The 14,604-nt window shown below is 46.9% G+C and overlaps 3 protein-coding genes across 4 annotated transcripts; 1 reads left to right on the top strand and 2 right to left on the bottom strand.

Annotated features, from left to right (window-relative positions):
• Window positions 1-28: 28 nt before the first annotated feature.
• On the bottom strand, window positions 29-3,228 carry LOC111065712 (arrestin domain-containing protein 2). The gene is made up of 4 exons (XM_022354076.2): window positions 2,784-3,228; window positions 1,182-1,549; window positions 573-1,110; window positions 29-511 (listed from the first exon to the last, which is right to left on the bottom strand). The coding sequence occupies exons 1-4, from the start codon at window positions 2,896-2,898 to the stop codon at window positions 129-131; spliced, it is 1,404 nt and encodes a 467-aa protein (XP_022209768.1). The 5' UTR covers window positions 2,899-3,228; the 3' UTR covers window positions 29-128.
• A 116-nt stretch (window positions 3,229-3,344) lies between these two features.
• LOC111065711 (arrestin domain-containing protein 3) lies at window positions 3,345-13,851 on the top strand. The gene is made up of 3 exons (XM_022354075.2): window positions 3,345-3,904; window positions 12,089-13,513; window positions 13,594-13,851. Exons 1-3 carry the CDS (start codon window positions 3,790-3,792, stop codon window positions 13,650-13,652), a joined length of 1,599 nt encoding a protein of 532 aa, XP_022209767.2. The 5' UTR covers window positions 3,345-3,789; the 3' UTR covers window positions 13,653-13,851.
• On the bottom strand, window positions 4,905-11,738 carry LOC111065710 (tetratricopeptide repeat protein 14 homolog). Of its 2 annotated transcripts, XM_041595110.1 has the most exons (6): window positions 11,628-11,738; window positions 11,146-11,469; window positions 10,858-11,069; window positions 10,572-10,783; window positions 10,272-10,490; window positions 5,842-5,979 (listed from the first exon to the last, which is right to left on the bottom strand). In XM_041595110.1, the coding sequence occupies exons 2-6, from the start codon at window positions 11,411-11,413 to the stop codon at window positions 5,925-5,927; spliced, it is 966 nt and encodes a 321-aa protein (XP_041451044.1). In that variant the 5' UTR covers window positions 11,414-11,469; window positions 11,628-11,738; the 3' UTR covers window positions 5,842-5,924. The 2 variants fall into 2 exon arrangements, with proteins under 2 accessions (XP_022209769.1, XP_041451044.1); XM_022354077.2 differs by lacking the exons at window positions 10,272-10,490; window positions 10,572-10,783; window positions 10,858-11,069; window positions 11,146-11,469; window positions 11,628-11,738 and adding an exon at window positions 6,828-7,061 and having other exon boundaries at window positions 4,905-5,979.
• Window positions 13,852-14,604: the final 753 nt, after the last annotated feature.

Raw genomic sequence — 14,604 nt, 5'->3', positions numbered from 1 at the left:
AACGATATATCGATAAACAGACTCAGTGTCAAGGGCACAGCGCTGCCACTGCAGGCGCGATTTTAGTTTTATTTGAAAAATGGCTTAAAGAGTATAATACAAAGTGTGTAAATTGAGAAATGCTGCTGCTACTTCCAGCCAATGCCAGCGGATGGAGCAGCACCTGGTGCACTGGGCGTTGGCTGATAGTTGGGCGGTATGCTAAAGCCAAGCACTTCAAAGTTACCACCAGAAGCAGCCACAGGCGCTGGCGAATTGGTCGGATAGGGGGGTATCTTCTGTGGCCCAGGGGCTGTGGGCTGCTTTGCGACTGGCGACATTGGATTGGGCGTATATGGTACAGGAGCCACTGGCGGTGTGTCCTCAGCCTTTGGATACAGACTGGGTGCAGCTGCCGGAGCTCCATTGGCTCCATTTGCCGGCTGGCCGAACGTGTAGACCGGATAACGTGGCTTGAAAGTGTTGGACTCGAACTGTTCGTCGCTGACATCTTCCTGGAAGATGGGGGCACCTACCAAGAGCAGAGACCAAGAGGTTAATCAAAGCGGCAATTATGATGTGAAAGCACCTACCAGGATAACTGTTGACACTGCCGCCATTGGCGGCCGTTGTCGTGCGACCGGGTCCCTGGTCCTCGCCACTGCCCAGCAGCGGCACGGTGCCAATGGTCACTGGAAAATCCACCACCAAATCTCCGCCGCCATGCAAGCGAAATGTTTTGGCTATAAAGCGAAGCGTATAGCTAACACGTATGGGATCCCGCTCCCCCAGCGTGGTGGGTGTTGTGGGTGGCACCACGAGGTACTCATGGAACTGCGCCTTGTTGTGCTTCAACACCTCGCCGCAGTGCTTGTCGGCAACGCGTGTTTCGGTGACTTTCAGCTGCTGCTTGTCTGCGGAATTGGCTCGATATGTGACATTCTTGAAGAGTCGCACCTTGACATCCTGGCACTGCACATCCGACTGATTGTCGAGCACCAGATGGAAGTGTATCTTCTGGCCGGGCACATAGGCGCTGTACGAGGTGCCCACATCCATGACCATGGGCTTGTGGGCCCCGAAAATGGAGCCCCACCAGAAGGATTTGTCCTCGATGCGTTTCAGTGGTTGCTAAAAGGGATACAAGAGAGAGGGTTAAGGAGGGGCCTCTAATGGGGAGGGAGTGCTATGGCCAGACGTACCGCATTCTCCCGCTTGGTGTTCAGATCGTGTGGCAGTATCACAGTGAAGCACTGCTTGAAGATATTATTGTAGCGCACCGAACGATCGATGGTGAGCGTAACCTCATGCTTGATCTGTCCGTGGCTGCCGTTGAAGGAGGTGGGTGCATTCGGCGGTATGGTCGTGTGGAAGGGAAACACAAACTTGCCCTTGGGCAGCTCCAGCTGCGAGCCGCCACTCTGGCCGTACACATACTTATCGCTGCCATAGTAGATCTCTGTGCTGGTGTGCGTCTCCATTGATTTGGTTGTCTTGCCATCATCGCCGGGCTTCTCCACGCTCTCCTGCCAGCGCGTCTCCCCATATCCATTTATTGTTATAAATATTGCTGTAATTGAATTAATTTCGGATGTACTATGTGTGTGTGTGGGTATTGTATACAGGGAGCACTCGATAGCTGGGGCCGGCAGCGTTGTGCATGGGAAAACGAGAAGGAACGCTGTGAGTCGCTGCTCTGGCCGCGACTCTACTCAGTCGGAATATATATATGTGAGCTTATGATTTATTAAGATTTTTTAAATATTTTATATTCTACATTGTTTTGCTACATCTGTCAACTACATCTACAATGTACATTTGACATCTTCTCAGCGAAAGGTCGCGCACTGCACAGGGCAAATAAAAATAAAATAAAAGTTAGAAACTTCATTCTGACTATAATAATGATTCGATCTGATCCAGATGCGGCAATCTGATATATACATGGTTATTCCCTACAATTCTTTGGCTGAGCTTTCACTGTCACCTTTCGTAATCTTCAATTATGCATTTAGTTTAATTGCAGCCTGACATGCCTTGGCCCCCTACCCTTGGGAATTAATATTGGATGTTGGCTGCACTTTATTAGCTGCGAATAATTCAAAGAATCAACAAACCTATACGACATGCTGTCAGTATAATGTTCGCTCCTATTCTGCCCTACCCTATCCGCTTTAGATTGCTAATATAAATATTTATAAATATAAATAAAATGACCAAATATATCCAACTACAATTACCTGCCATTCATTCTAAGCTGAGTGGACCCCAGCTGGTTTTATTACACAAATCTAAAGCTCTGTGTCTGCAAAAAAAAACAAAACAAAACACAATCTGTCGAGACACTCTCTGTGTCCAGTAAACCGAATCAAATTCCTTATAATATAAACAGCCGCTCGTAATTTCAAACACCAAACTAGTTTTTTTCAGCGGCTATCAAATATCCAAAGCCAGTCAGCCAGGCAGCCAGACAGGCCGCTTGGGCCAAACTGAACATTAACAATATAAATCTGCCGGCAGTAATAACAAAAGATACAACAACAATAAAAGCAGCAACAATATTAATGACGCCGCCGACTACTAATGAAGCTCACAGCACAGTTCCCATACGCAACGAAATTGGATGGATGGGGATGGGATGGGATGGCGTTTGAGGGAGGCAGCCAAGCAGCATATAACCATGACGTCATGGACAAAGACTTCCTCCTACCACCAGCCAACAGCCAGAGGGCAGAGAGCTATGTTAATGCGTCTTGGAGTTTGCCAGGAAGCGTAGTGGGGTAGAGTTGGGGCTTAGAACTTACAGCGAATGGTTTTTGGACGGTCCGTTGTGAGCTCCGCAGTTCCGGATATAACCTGGCCTGCGTGATATACGCCCAAGGGGTTATTATCAAAGGCAAAGGTCACTTTGCTGCTCATCTTATCAAGTTATGCGGCAGGCAACGGCAGCGCCTTGCTGGTGGCCTTGGCGACGGTGTCAGGCAGTGCCCAGGATATGACAAAGGAATGTTTGGTTTTTATTGATGATAGCGGAGCACACGAACGCACACACACACACAGCACGCGAATGAACCGAACGCGAGCAGCCAAATGTTGCTACTGAAAGCAAAAGCTGAGCGCGCGTGTATGTGCGTGCGGAAGAGAGATAGCACGATAGACTGCGCAGCACATAAAACGGGGAAGCACACTAATAAATGTAGTTGTTGTTGTAAAAATGTTTGATTAATACTTTTCAACACAAATAAATAAACTGACTCTCCGATATTTGAACGAAATTCAAATCGCAGCCTGTTTGCGCCACACAGCCCAGTCTGGTGGCAACGCCACGCAACAGCTGTTTGTCTATCGAAATATCGCCTCTCTTTGCAACCGTTATCGAAACAACAACAACGCGCACGTATAATTTATAAGAAATTTAATTATTTAACCATTTATGGCACCTTCAATCGAATTCAATTACACAGCTCTGCGTGTGTGTGTGTGTAGCTGCCGCTGTGTAGTGCAAGGGGCCCGCCCTAGCTGTGTCAAACTAGCGTGAAATAGGTAGTAAAATTCACAAAGTGGCCAAATCGAAAAAGCTCTCTTCCGCGGCGGTTGGTTGTATGTAGAAAATCGCCCAAATCGTTGTAGTTGTAGCAATTCAGCATATAGCTAGCACATATAGTGACCAAGGAAGGGTGCGGCGCGCGGGTGTGTGGAAGTGCTTGTGTTGCAGTTGCTGCCTGCTGCGTTTCTATGTTGCGGCATTTTAATGACGGAATTATTTTTGGATAAGTGTTTAATGAGAGCAGCAGCCATCGAATCGTCAGAATGGAAAGTGAACGGTTACGTATAACGCTGGACAATCCCGATGGCATTTACTTTGCCGGCGACATCATACGCGGCGAGATTTGGATGAATGTGAACAAGCGCACAAAGATTCGCGGTAAGTTGTTGTCATAGTTGATTTCTGGGAAACATCCACAAGCTGAGCCTTGGCATGATGGTAGACGCAATGAGTCAGGGCCTTGGTTTGTGATTTGGCTGAAATGGATTTCCATTGTTCGCGCGGGACGGCTGCTGCTGGACTTTCGTTATGGCCCCATTGGCATTAACAAAGAACTTTACAAAGCAGCACAGCAGCCCCATACATATTTATAGTGTACTTCTGCTGTTGATGATATCGCTACCACACTCTGCCTCTTTCGCACGCAAATTCGTTCGTTTGCCTTTTGCACTGGCGTTTCATTCATCGATAAGCATTCCATTGCAGTTGCACTCCGGCAGCCTATTTGCTCTCGTTTTACGGTACAATTTCTTTCAGGAAATGGCAAACGCATTTCATTTGGGCCCCATGGGAGAGAAAGAGACAGAAGCGCAAGCGTTGTTCTTTTCCGTCTGTTTGTGTGCCAAAAATGCCGTAATAATGGTGAAGCCAGGTCTGAGGGCAATCAGAGCGGCGCGCGCTCTCAGCACAGACAAGGCCACAAAAAAGAGCGTGTCAGCTACAACATTTATAGCAACTACATTAAAAAACAAACTCTTTCTGCTATGCTATCGTTTAAATGTTGTTTAAAAAGTCCAGCAAAAATGTAATCGAGCAAAATCAGCGTTAAAATCTACCTTGGAATATGACGCACATTGCCTACTTTTGCTGCCCGGCAGTGTACTTCGGCTCTCTGTTGTGATTTGCCTTTGTGTGTGTGCAGGTGTGAGCAGCTGACTTGACTGTGTGGGTGAGAGTTCTCGCCAAAAGGGAGCGCCACACTACACCATCTCTTGCAGCTTTCAAGTTTGAGTGCGCTACGCATCAATGTGAAGGGCATTTGTGTGTCATCAAGAGGGGAAGCCATAATTGGTGGACTCCACATATTAAGCGTAGTTAATGGTCGCGTCTATAAATAGAAGAAAGCTACCCCGAATAGTCGAATGTTCCATTATCAGCGCACAGTATAACAAAACGCGATTTATTATCAGAGCACATAGTACAAAAACACGAGTACAAAAAGATGATGTTTACATATATAAAAAAAGGAAGGGGGAGAACAAAATACATTTATATGAGGGGAATGTTTTGTTTACTAGGGTGTCGCGCTGGCTAATCAAAATACAAAAGAAAGTAGTACATTTAATTAGACATATATCGTTTTCACATTGTAAGGCTTCGGCAATTACATTTAATTAGACTTCTGCTCCGTCCTGTCCACACACATATAGATATGTATATGTATATACATATAAATATGTTTGAGCTTCATTGAACACATTGTTCTTATCCAATTAATTTGTGCACAATTAAAGCAATTCTATTCGGATATAATAACGGTTTTAGTCCTTGGTCCCCTATCCTTGGACCTTATCCTTGAGGAAGCGTTCGACGCGTGGCCAAATCTCTTTGGTTTCACGTCCCTTGAAACTGGTGACCAGACCACGTTCCGCATACCAGGCCAAAACCGGACCCATCAGCTCATCATACAACTGCAAACGTTTGGCCACCACCTCCGGCTTGTCGTCCTCACGCTGGGTCAACGGTTCGCCCGTCACATCATCCTTGCCGGGCACCTTGGGATCATCGAAGCCAATGTTGTACACACGACCCGATGGCGCGTGAATCCAGCGATTCTTGACACGGCAAATGATAACATCGTGTGGAATGTTCAGATTGATAACCGCATCGATCTGCTCACGTGCGGCTAGAATATCCGCCTGTGCACTGTTGCGTGGGAATCCATCCAGAATGTACGACTTGTTGCCCACCTCTCTGATGCGGGCCAGCATAGTTTTTGTGACAATCTCATCGGGCACCAGTTGACCAGAGTTGATAAACTGTTGCGCCCTCTTGCCCAGATCCGTATTATTGATAATGTTCTGGCGCAATATATCGCCCGAGGAGATGTGCAGGAATCCAAAGGTTTTAACAATACGTTCAGAAATGGTTCCCTTGCCAGAGCCGGGTGCTCCGATTATCACAGCACGAAAGATTTTCGTATACATATTAGCTTGCTTTCTGATCTATGTGTGCTGCAATTAAATGGGGGGAAAAAAGGGAGTTTACAAGTGTGTGTTGGGGTTAGTAACTGATTAAAGGGTATAGGCACTCGTATAACTAAAAATAGTAAGCAAAACCTAATTCAGTTTTTGGCCATTTCCAAAAGTTCTGCTCACTTTATGGGGCAGTAAGTTCTGCTGATTAGATTATCAAAACACTCAACCGAAAACAAGTATGCCGATACTCAATAATGAAGGTTAAACATATGTATATATTTAATAGTTTTGTATAGTATTTTATGACTAAACACAGAATTATTGCGATTATTGATATAGATACGGTAGATTGTAATAGCAGCTGCTATTATTATTATTAGTATTATTTATTATTGCACACAAATATGGCGATAAATGCAGGTTTTATTCCGCTCTTGTCCGTCTTCACACACCGCAAATCATTCGGGTTGTGCGTGGCCATAAGCCGCATGGCAACAAGTGTACCGCACCCCAAAGAGCAACACTAACAACAACAACAAAAACGAAGAGTAAGAATACGAATAAGAGCAAGCGTGGCTTCCGAGTTTTATGTTCTTTGTCTTTCTCATAATACACCAGCAGATGTTATTGTAGCTATAGTTTGTTGTTCTTGTTGGTCGCGCTTATCGTTCAAAGTCCAAGCGGAAAATTATAAAAAAAAAAACGTTCAATGTCGGCGCGTGTTTCCTTCATTTTTATTTATTTTTGCGGTTGCACTTTGTCGCATATGTTTTCTGCATTTTTGCACCACCTTGCACTTTTATATGTTTTGTTGTTGTTTATTTTGTTATGTAAAGAAACTTGAAGAATTTATATGCATATGTATGCAAATTTGTCACACTTACACACAGGCACTTGGATTTTATTATTAGTTTTGATTTATTCGATTTGATTTTCAATTGTCGCCCTCGTACTAATTGCGATAACTGGTCGCATTAAATATTCTAATAATGTGCGAAACAACAAACACTGCTTGCTACCCGTCGCGCGTTCGTTCTAGTGCTGCCGGCTGGCGAAAATGATATGAAACTTTATCTTGGATGTGTGTTATAGCCAGCCGCCTCTTGTTGTTTAGCTTCTTCCCCCAAAATGCTCCACCGTGTTCGTACGCTGCTCGTATGATTTTTTTTTTTAATTGACAGCCGGTCCGTCGTTTGCAGGGCATACTAAACATTGGGGTAGGGTGGTTAATCGCCGCTCTCCTAGTTAACTACAGCTAGACTTTCGAACTGAGAAAGCTTTGTGGCACTGCCTTACCTTCACTTTAATGTACCATGGCTACAACCAAACCCATACAAAGACAACTGCAGTTGGTGGGAGAGCGAGCCAGCCAGTCAGTTTGCTCACTCTCACTCTGACACTCACGCTCTCTTTTTGCAGTTTTGCTCTCTTGTGCATTTGCATGCGTGTGGGTGTGGGTGGGAGAAACTACTGTGGAACACACTGCTGGAAGCTCAGTGCGCATTCTTTTGGACCTGGACTGCTGCTTGTGCCGCTGATTGGGAATGTCAAATTAATAAATTAAACAATTTTATATGCAATAAAAATCAAATCGATCTGTTGGGCTTACACAGCATGCGGGACATGCTAAAAGAGTTTGCTTCGAAAGCTTCTTTATTGAGTAGTGGTAGTCGCTTCTGGTGTCCAATAATTGGTTAAGGAGGTGAACATATTACAAGTTTTTGAATATCAAAATCAAATATGCATAAGAACTAAAATAAAACTTAACGCTGCTTCTTCTTTTTTCTTCTTCTTCCTACGAGAATTTTTGTTTTTTTTTTGTGGTTTTTGTTTATGCCTTGAACTCCTTGGACGTGGCTTCCATGAGTCCCTGCTTGCGTTCCTTTTGTGCATTTTTGATCATTTCGTCGACTTCCTCGATTGTGGGACCATCGGCATTCTTTTTCGGATCATCGGCATGCTTTTTCGGATTATCTGCTTGCTTGTTGGCCGCAGGACTATCATCGCCTTTTTTGGCTGGACTAATGCTACGTCCGTTCGACTCGGTCGCCCGCTGGTCATGATTAAACCAGGAGTAACGATTATGGCTCCTGCCGCGCCCACGGCCACGTCCGCGTGGCGCAAAGCGCGATTGAAAGCGACGCGGACTGTAGCTGCGCGAGCGGCTGCGGGAGCGAGTGCGTCGGAAGCGCGACGCTGGCGATGGTGTGCGACGGGGCACGAATGGCGATGGTGTGCGGCGTGCCACAAAGGGTGACGGTGTTCGCCGGCGGTGCACGGAACGTGAGCGAGAGCGTCGGTCGCGATCGAAGCGTCGACCACGTCCAAACCGGCCGCCATATCGTCGTGGCGAACGGGACCGGCTACGGGAACGCGACATGGAACGACGCCGCCTGGAGCGCGATCTGGTTCTGGTGCGGCGCGCGGTACTGTGCGAACGGGAACGCGAATCGCGGCGGCTTCTGCGCCTCGATGCACTGCGACGCCGTTCGCTGCGTCTCCGGTTCGAGCGACTCCTGCTGCGGCTTCGACTGCGTGAGCTGCTGCTGCGTCCCAAATTCTTCTGTGGCTCCGGTACGGCCAGACGCAGCAATCCAAACTTGTCCATTTGCAGGGGACGCTTAATCTGGAAGGAGAACCTCGGTGTAGGCTGCACCTGTTGTTGTTGTTGCTGCTGTTGTTGCTGTTTCTTTTGATCCTGGAATTTGGCTGCCACCTGCTGTGCGATCTGCACGCTGTTACTGCCAACAGCAGCAGCAGCAGTGGAAGTAGAAGAAGCAGCTGCTGCATGCGCATGCCGTGATGTGCTGGGTCCCATGTCATCATAGCTGCTGGTCCTTTTGCCAGCGCCAAATGGTTCCGTTTTGCGTGCCACCATCATCGATGGGGCTGGCGGCGGCGGTGAGGCATTGTGGCCGCCACCCTTTTGCAAATACTCGCGCAGTCTGGCCTTCAGTTCGGCATCGCTGCCAACATTTTGCATTAGCCTAAAAGACAAATGAATTATCTATGAATAGGGGCCGGCTGGGTGGCTGCTAGTGCTAAATAATAGTTTAATTAATGTCTAAGTACATACGTGTCCTGACTAGCAGTTTGCAGTTAAATGCAGAAAGAAATTTCTTGTCAAATATTTCTAGCTCTGTTGGGGGTTGTCGGGAGGGGATGGGGGGAACACTCACCTGAAGGCCTCCTTAATGTCAATCTTTTTGAGCAGTTCTATGGGATCCACATCATCATCATCGTCATCGTCATCATCATCATTATCATTATCCTCATCGCCGCCGGCAATGCTATTATTTCCAGATCTTGATTTTCCTTTCTTTTCCTTTTTGTCCCTTTTCTTTTTACCCTTCTTTTTGGCCTTTTTGTGCTTGTTGGCATCGCGCAAAAGTTTACGCACACTGGACATGGTCTCATCGTCGTCCAGCTTGAATTCGTTGGCCTTTTCGGCATCGATAATGGCCAGCTTGTCGTCGCCAGCACCGCCACCGCCACCACCACCACCAAACTGTGACTGATGATGATGGCTGCTGCTGCTGCTGTTGTTGTTGTTGCCACGTGTTCTTCCAGCTAAAATGTACAATAGGTTAGCCAGCCACATAAACTGGAACAACAGAGAGCGCGCCGGTTGTGGTGGTACTTACTTTGATCCTCGCTATCACTTTCAACACCACTGCCACCACTGGAGGAGCTGGACTCGTCCGATGTTTGGGCCAAATCGACAACATCTGCGCTGTTCTGTGTATGCTTACCATCGCCACCAACAGCAACTGCCACACCACCAATTCCTGTAATTCCTGGCGGCAAATTTGAGCAACGCTGCAGCGCATCCAGTGAGAGACGCGCCTCCGCATGCTGAGGCAATAGATTCAGGCAATCATTGTAGGCCTTTACCGCATCCGGTATGCAGTTCTTCTCCTCGTAGCTACGTCCCAGGGCCACCAGCGTTTCGCACATATATATACGCGCATTCACATGGTACTTATTCAAGTTTAGGGCCTTCTCGAAGTCTTGCAGACCCTTGAGGAAGCTGCCACGATTCGCGTAGAGGGCACCGCGCGCCACCAAGCCCTCAACATTGCGCGGATCAATGTTCAATGCCTTATTCAGGCACTGAAAGGCCTCAACTTGCTGGCCATTCTTAAAGTGCTCAATGCCATCAGCCACGGAGCTGAATTGTTTGTTTGTTTGTTTGTTCAGAGAGTAAACGCAACGAAAACGGTATGCAAAATGGTTTGGGAATGGATAACACAATCGCACACAATAATAATAATCCTTTGGACAAAACTCCAAAAAAACAAAAACAAAAAACAAAACAAAATGCTTACCGAAATGCCCATTGGGAGGCCTGCTTCTGTCGCAGCTCTGTGGCATATTCCGCCTCGGGGAAGCCAAACTTGATGTGTCCCATCATTGTAAAGTTCTCGTTGGGCTGCAGGCCATTCACTTGAAACAGCAAATCATAATTGGGATTCTCGAATTCTGGCGCCGCACTCAACATATCCTCATAGTGCACAATCGATGGATGCTCCACATTATGAATTTGTCTATAAAATTGCCAGAAAACAAAACGCGCATATTAAAATAATTTCTTTTGGGGGGTTTTGGGGCGTTGTGTGTTTGTCTACCGATAGTATTTGGGCAGATCCTTGATGTCACACAGTCCCAGCTTCAGATCGGGCGATTTCTGGTATATGCCAATCATATTCAGCGACAAACGTTCGGCATCCGATGAGATTTGAAAGATCTCGCAGCGTAGTATATCGTTGGGACCAAATTGACGTGGATTGCCCTGTTTGTCCAGCGGCAGAGGGCCCCAGTTGGCTTGCATTATGGTGGCCTACAGACAGACAGCAGCAGCAGCAGCAGAGATTAGTTGTTGTCCCCCCCCCTCGCTGTGCTGGCGGCACTCACCTTTATGGGTATATCTGATAGATACAAGTGCAGTGGCTCATCGGAGCACAGGGGCCGCACCATCAAACGATTGAAACGGGGCAAACTCAATACCATTGCGTAGATAATGCTGCCCTGTTTGAGGGCATCCAAACGATATGTCCAGGCTTTGCGTTTGTCCTTCAGCTGTGTAAAGAACTCGTACGGTGGCTGCTGCACAAGGCATTCGGTACCTGCAAAACACACACACACACACATGGAATTTAATTGGCATCAAATGGTGGTGGTGGTGGTGGGGGTTTGGTCTACCTGTGGCCACCACTGCATCCTCCATGACATTGGCCACCAGACCACGATCGTAGAGCTCGTTGGCCTTCCGGGTCAGGAACTGATGCACTTTGAGGCGCTTGGCACGCTCCTGAAATGTGAAATACTTCTGCCGCTCCAGGTACACACTGAAGTCCATTTGGGTGAGGCCCAACTGGCGCAGCTCCTCGCCGCCGCGCTCATCGTCCCAAATCTTTTGCAGCGGCTGGCCATGGTAGCTGATCGCCTTGCCAATATATTCACTATTCATTTTGATATTTGTGGCGGCCCCCAGACCCCGAACAAAATTTTCACAATGGGCGTCCGCTGCAAAGCAATGAAAAAAAAAGAGACCGAAAAAAAAAACTATTAGCCCGTGCGAAAAAAAATATTGAGCAGCCGGCATAAACGCTTTACGCGTGCCGCAGCTGCTCAATTGGGTGTCCAATCAAAGCACACACAAGGGCCCAAATTTATGCACTTACTTTAAGCACAATTTACTTGTCTGCAAACGTGTTTGGTTCGTGTTTTTTAATCATTTATTTTTATAAATTGTGTGCAGTGTGACCGTAGAAGGGGTTTTGGGGGGAGGGTTTAGTGTGGCCGAAGATAAAATATGCGAATTCCCAACTTTGAAAACGAAAACTTTGGCCAAACTACTCAAAAAATATATGGTCCCTTTTTTTCTGGTTGGGAATTTGCACTTTTCCCAATTGCGGATAAACGGTATTGGAATTATAGAAATCCAACTGGAGCTCACTCTCTGACGCAAAAATGAGCCATTCACAGTGTGACCGCTAAAATATACCGCACTGACTGTCTGTAATATACCAAAAAGCACTGCACGCATGGTGGAACGAATTCACAGCACAGTGGTACCATCTATTACCAATAGGTGGCGTTTTGTGTTTCAAAAATTTGAATTCCCTTTTCTTCTATTTTGCAGCCATTAAAATCCAAGTCACTGGCAAAGGAAAATGCAAATGGATGGAAATACTGCGCAAAAACTCCAACAACAATGAGTACACGCGCAGTCTGTTCTACACCAGCAAGGAGATATACGAGCACAGCGAGACGCCATTGCCGGACTTTGAGCCGCGCGGTCTGGAACTGTCCGCCGGCGAGCATACGTTCATTTTTAAGGTGGCACTGGGCAGACAGCTGCCCTCCAGCTTCAAGGGCAGCTACGGCAGCATCAAGTACAAGATGCGTGTGCTCATCCAACGGCCCTGGACGTTCGACGAGCGCCACAACATCCACTTTACGGTCGTCAAGAATATGCCGCTGCAGGCCATGCAACGCAGCGTGCCCAGTCCCCTGGAGAAGCAGATAACCAAGACGATCAGCCTGTTTGGGACACGGCCCATCACAATGGTGGCCCTGTTGCCCGAGGATTTTGCGGTGCGCAGCGAGCCGCTGCGCATCTGTGTCACCGTCATGAACAACAGCACCACCAATGTGGAGAAGCTGCGCTTCAGTGTGCTCCAGTATGTGACGTACTACAGCCATGTGCCGCTGCGCGTCCAAAAGGTTGAGTGCATTGCCATTGCCAGCAAGGAGACGGGCGCCGTGCAGAAGAAGAGCGAACGGAGCTTCGCCCACGAGCTGCTAATGCCGGCGGGCGCCCAGCCGACGGACGATCATCTGAGCGGCGTGATCACCATTGTCTATGAGCTGCGTGTGGAGGCGGTGCTGCGCGGTTTCTTCAAGAATCTGGTGCTTAATCTGCCCTTCAAGGTCTACTCGCAGGATGCGTCGAACCGGCAGGGCTCGATGCGTCCAACGCCCCCCCCACCCAGACCCGAGACTGGTCCGCCCGGTCCCGATGCCAATGGAACGTTGGGCAATCCGTTTGAGTCCGCCCCACCCACCGGAGCCCTGCCGGTGTATCCCTCGCTGGACACGTCGATTGGCTCGCCCTCGCGCTCCTCACAGTTCAGCGAATGCAGTTCCCTCAACTCCATCACCTCCGATTCGTCGACGGCCACGCTCAGCCCCGCCGTGGGCGGTGTGGAGCTGTCGTACACATCGGGCGGGTCACAATCCTCGCAATATGGCTCGCAGTTTGGCAGCCCCTCGGCCCGGGCCAGCCTGCGCAGCTCCAATGTGCCCTATATGCCTTATTCGTCCAGCCCGTTGATGGCGCAATCGTATCCGCCGCCGCATTTGCCAACCTATCCGCTGCCAGAGTCGCCACAGTACTCACTGCTGGCGATGACGCCACCACCCCAGCCAGTGGCAGTGGCCCCCGCACCGGTTGCGGTACCAGTACCGGTCAGTGGCTACAGCCAGCTGCCATCCCACACGGCCAACTCGGCCACATCGTCTTCGTTTCTGCAGCCACGGCAGCCGCCTGGCGTACACGAATTGCGTAAGTTTCTCGCACACACGATTTTGGGTGCTATTTTGATGCATAATCCATCATATAATTGTTTTGGGTTCCATTTGCAGCCCCTTCCTATGAGGAGCTCTTTGGTCGGGCCCAGGCACCCTCGGAAACGGCAACGTGAGCTGCTGCTGAGCTGCTCCACTGCGACAACCCCAGTTACGTCCAAGCTTTGCCTAGATTTTAGAGCTTCAGGTTTACTTTAATAGTGTTATCGAATATCAATATATCGAATTAATATCATAGACAACAATCGAACAAACAAACAAACAAAAGCAATTATGTAATTATGTGTCATTAATTTTTGAATTTAAAGCTTTGAATTTACATCAAAATGTTTGCCAAGAGAATTTATCCTTTATCCTTTTTTTTTGTTGGCATTGATATAGTTATTTATATATCATTAAATGTGCAACGAGGGAAATCTTTAGAATAGAAAAACTTGAACTATTTTGGTGTACGCTTTTGTTAGCATTAGTTTTTTGGCTACGAAAGTTTCGAAGCAAGGCATATAATTTGTTCAATTATAATGTTATCACAGTTTCACTTCTGCTTGAAAAAATGTGTTCAAATAATCTAAAATGTATACCGTATAATAGAAATTATAAAATTCTGTCGCTTATAGCATGCAAAAAAATTCTTTTCACAAATAACTAAACCAGCAAAAGATTACAAATAATTGTGGAAAATAGCTAAAACAATTAAATGTGGTCAAATATTTAAAAGAAATTGCCCAACTCATTGCACAGTTCATGCAATTTAATGCAATTTTCTTGTGCAAATGCAAAAATATTAAAAAAAAAAAAATGATATGAAAATTTTCTCAATCTTAGCACAAGGTGATGGCGTTAAATGTCAAATGTTAAACGTTAAATTTCATGATTTAATGCAATGTTCTTTTGCAAATACAAAAATATTACGCATATAACAGTTCTTAGAAAGATTTCCCAATATTATTATTTGTTCAAATTATTTGCCTATGTGCTTCAAATGCCAACAAATCAGAAGAATCCTTTAGCAATGTATTGAATATTTAGTGCACAAAATTAGATAGAAAACCCCCTAACAACATACAA

Source organism: Drosophila obscura, unplaced genomic scaffold, assembly GCF_018151105.1.
Source record: "Drosophila obscura isolate BZ-5 IFL unplaced genomic scaffold, ASM1815110v1 contig_4, whole genome shotgun sequence".
Lineage (NCBI taxonomy): Eukaryota > Metazoa > Arthropoda > Insecta > Diptera > Drosophilidae > Drosophila > Drosophila obscura.
The sequence above is the reverse complement of the archived record's forward strand: the minus strand, read 5'-3'. Positions and strand labels throughout refer to the sequence as shown.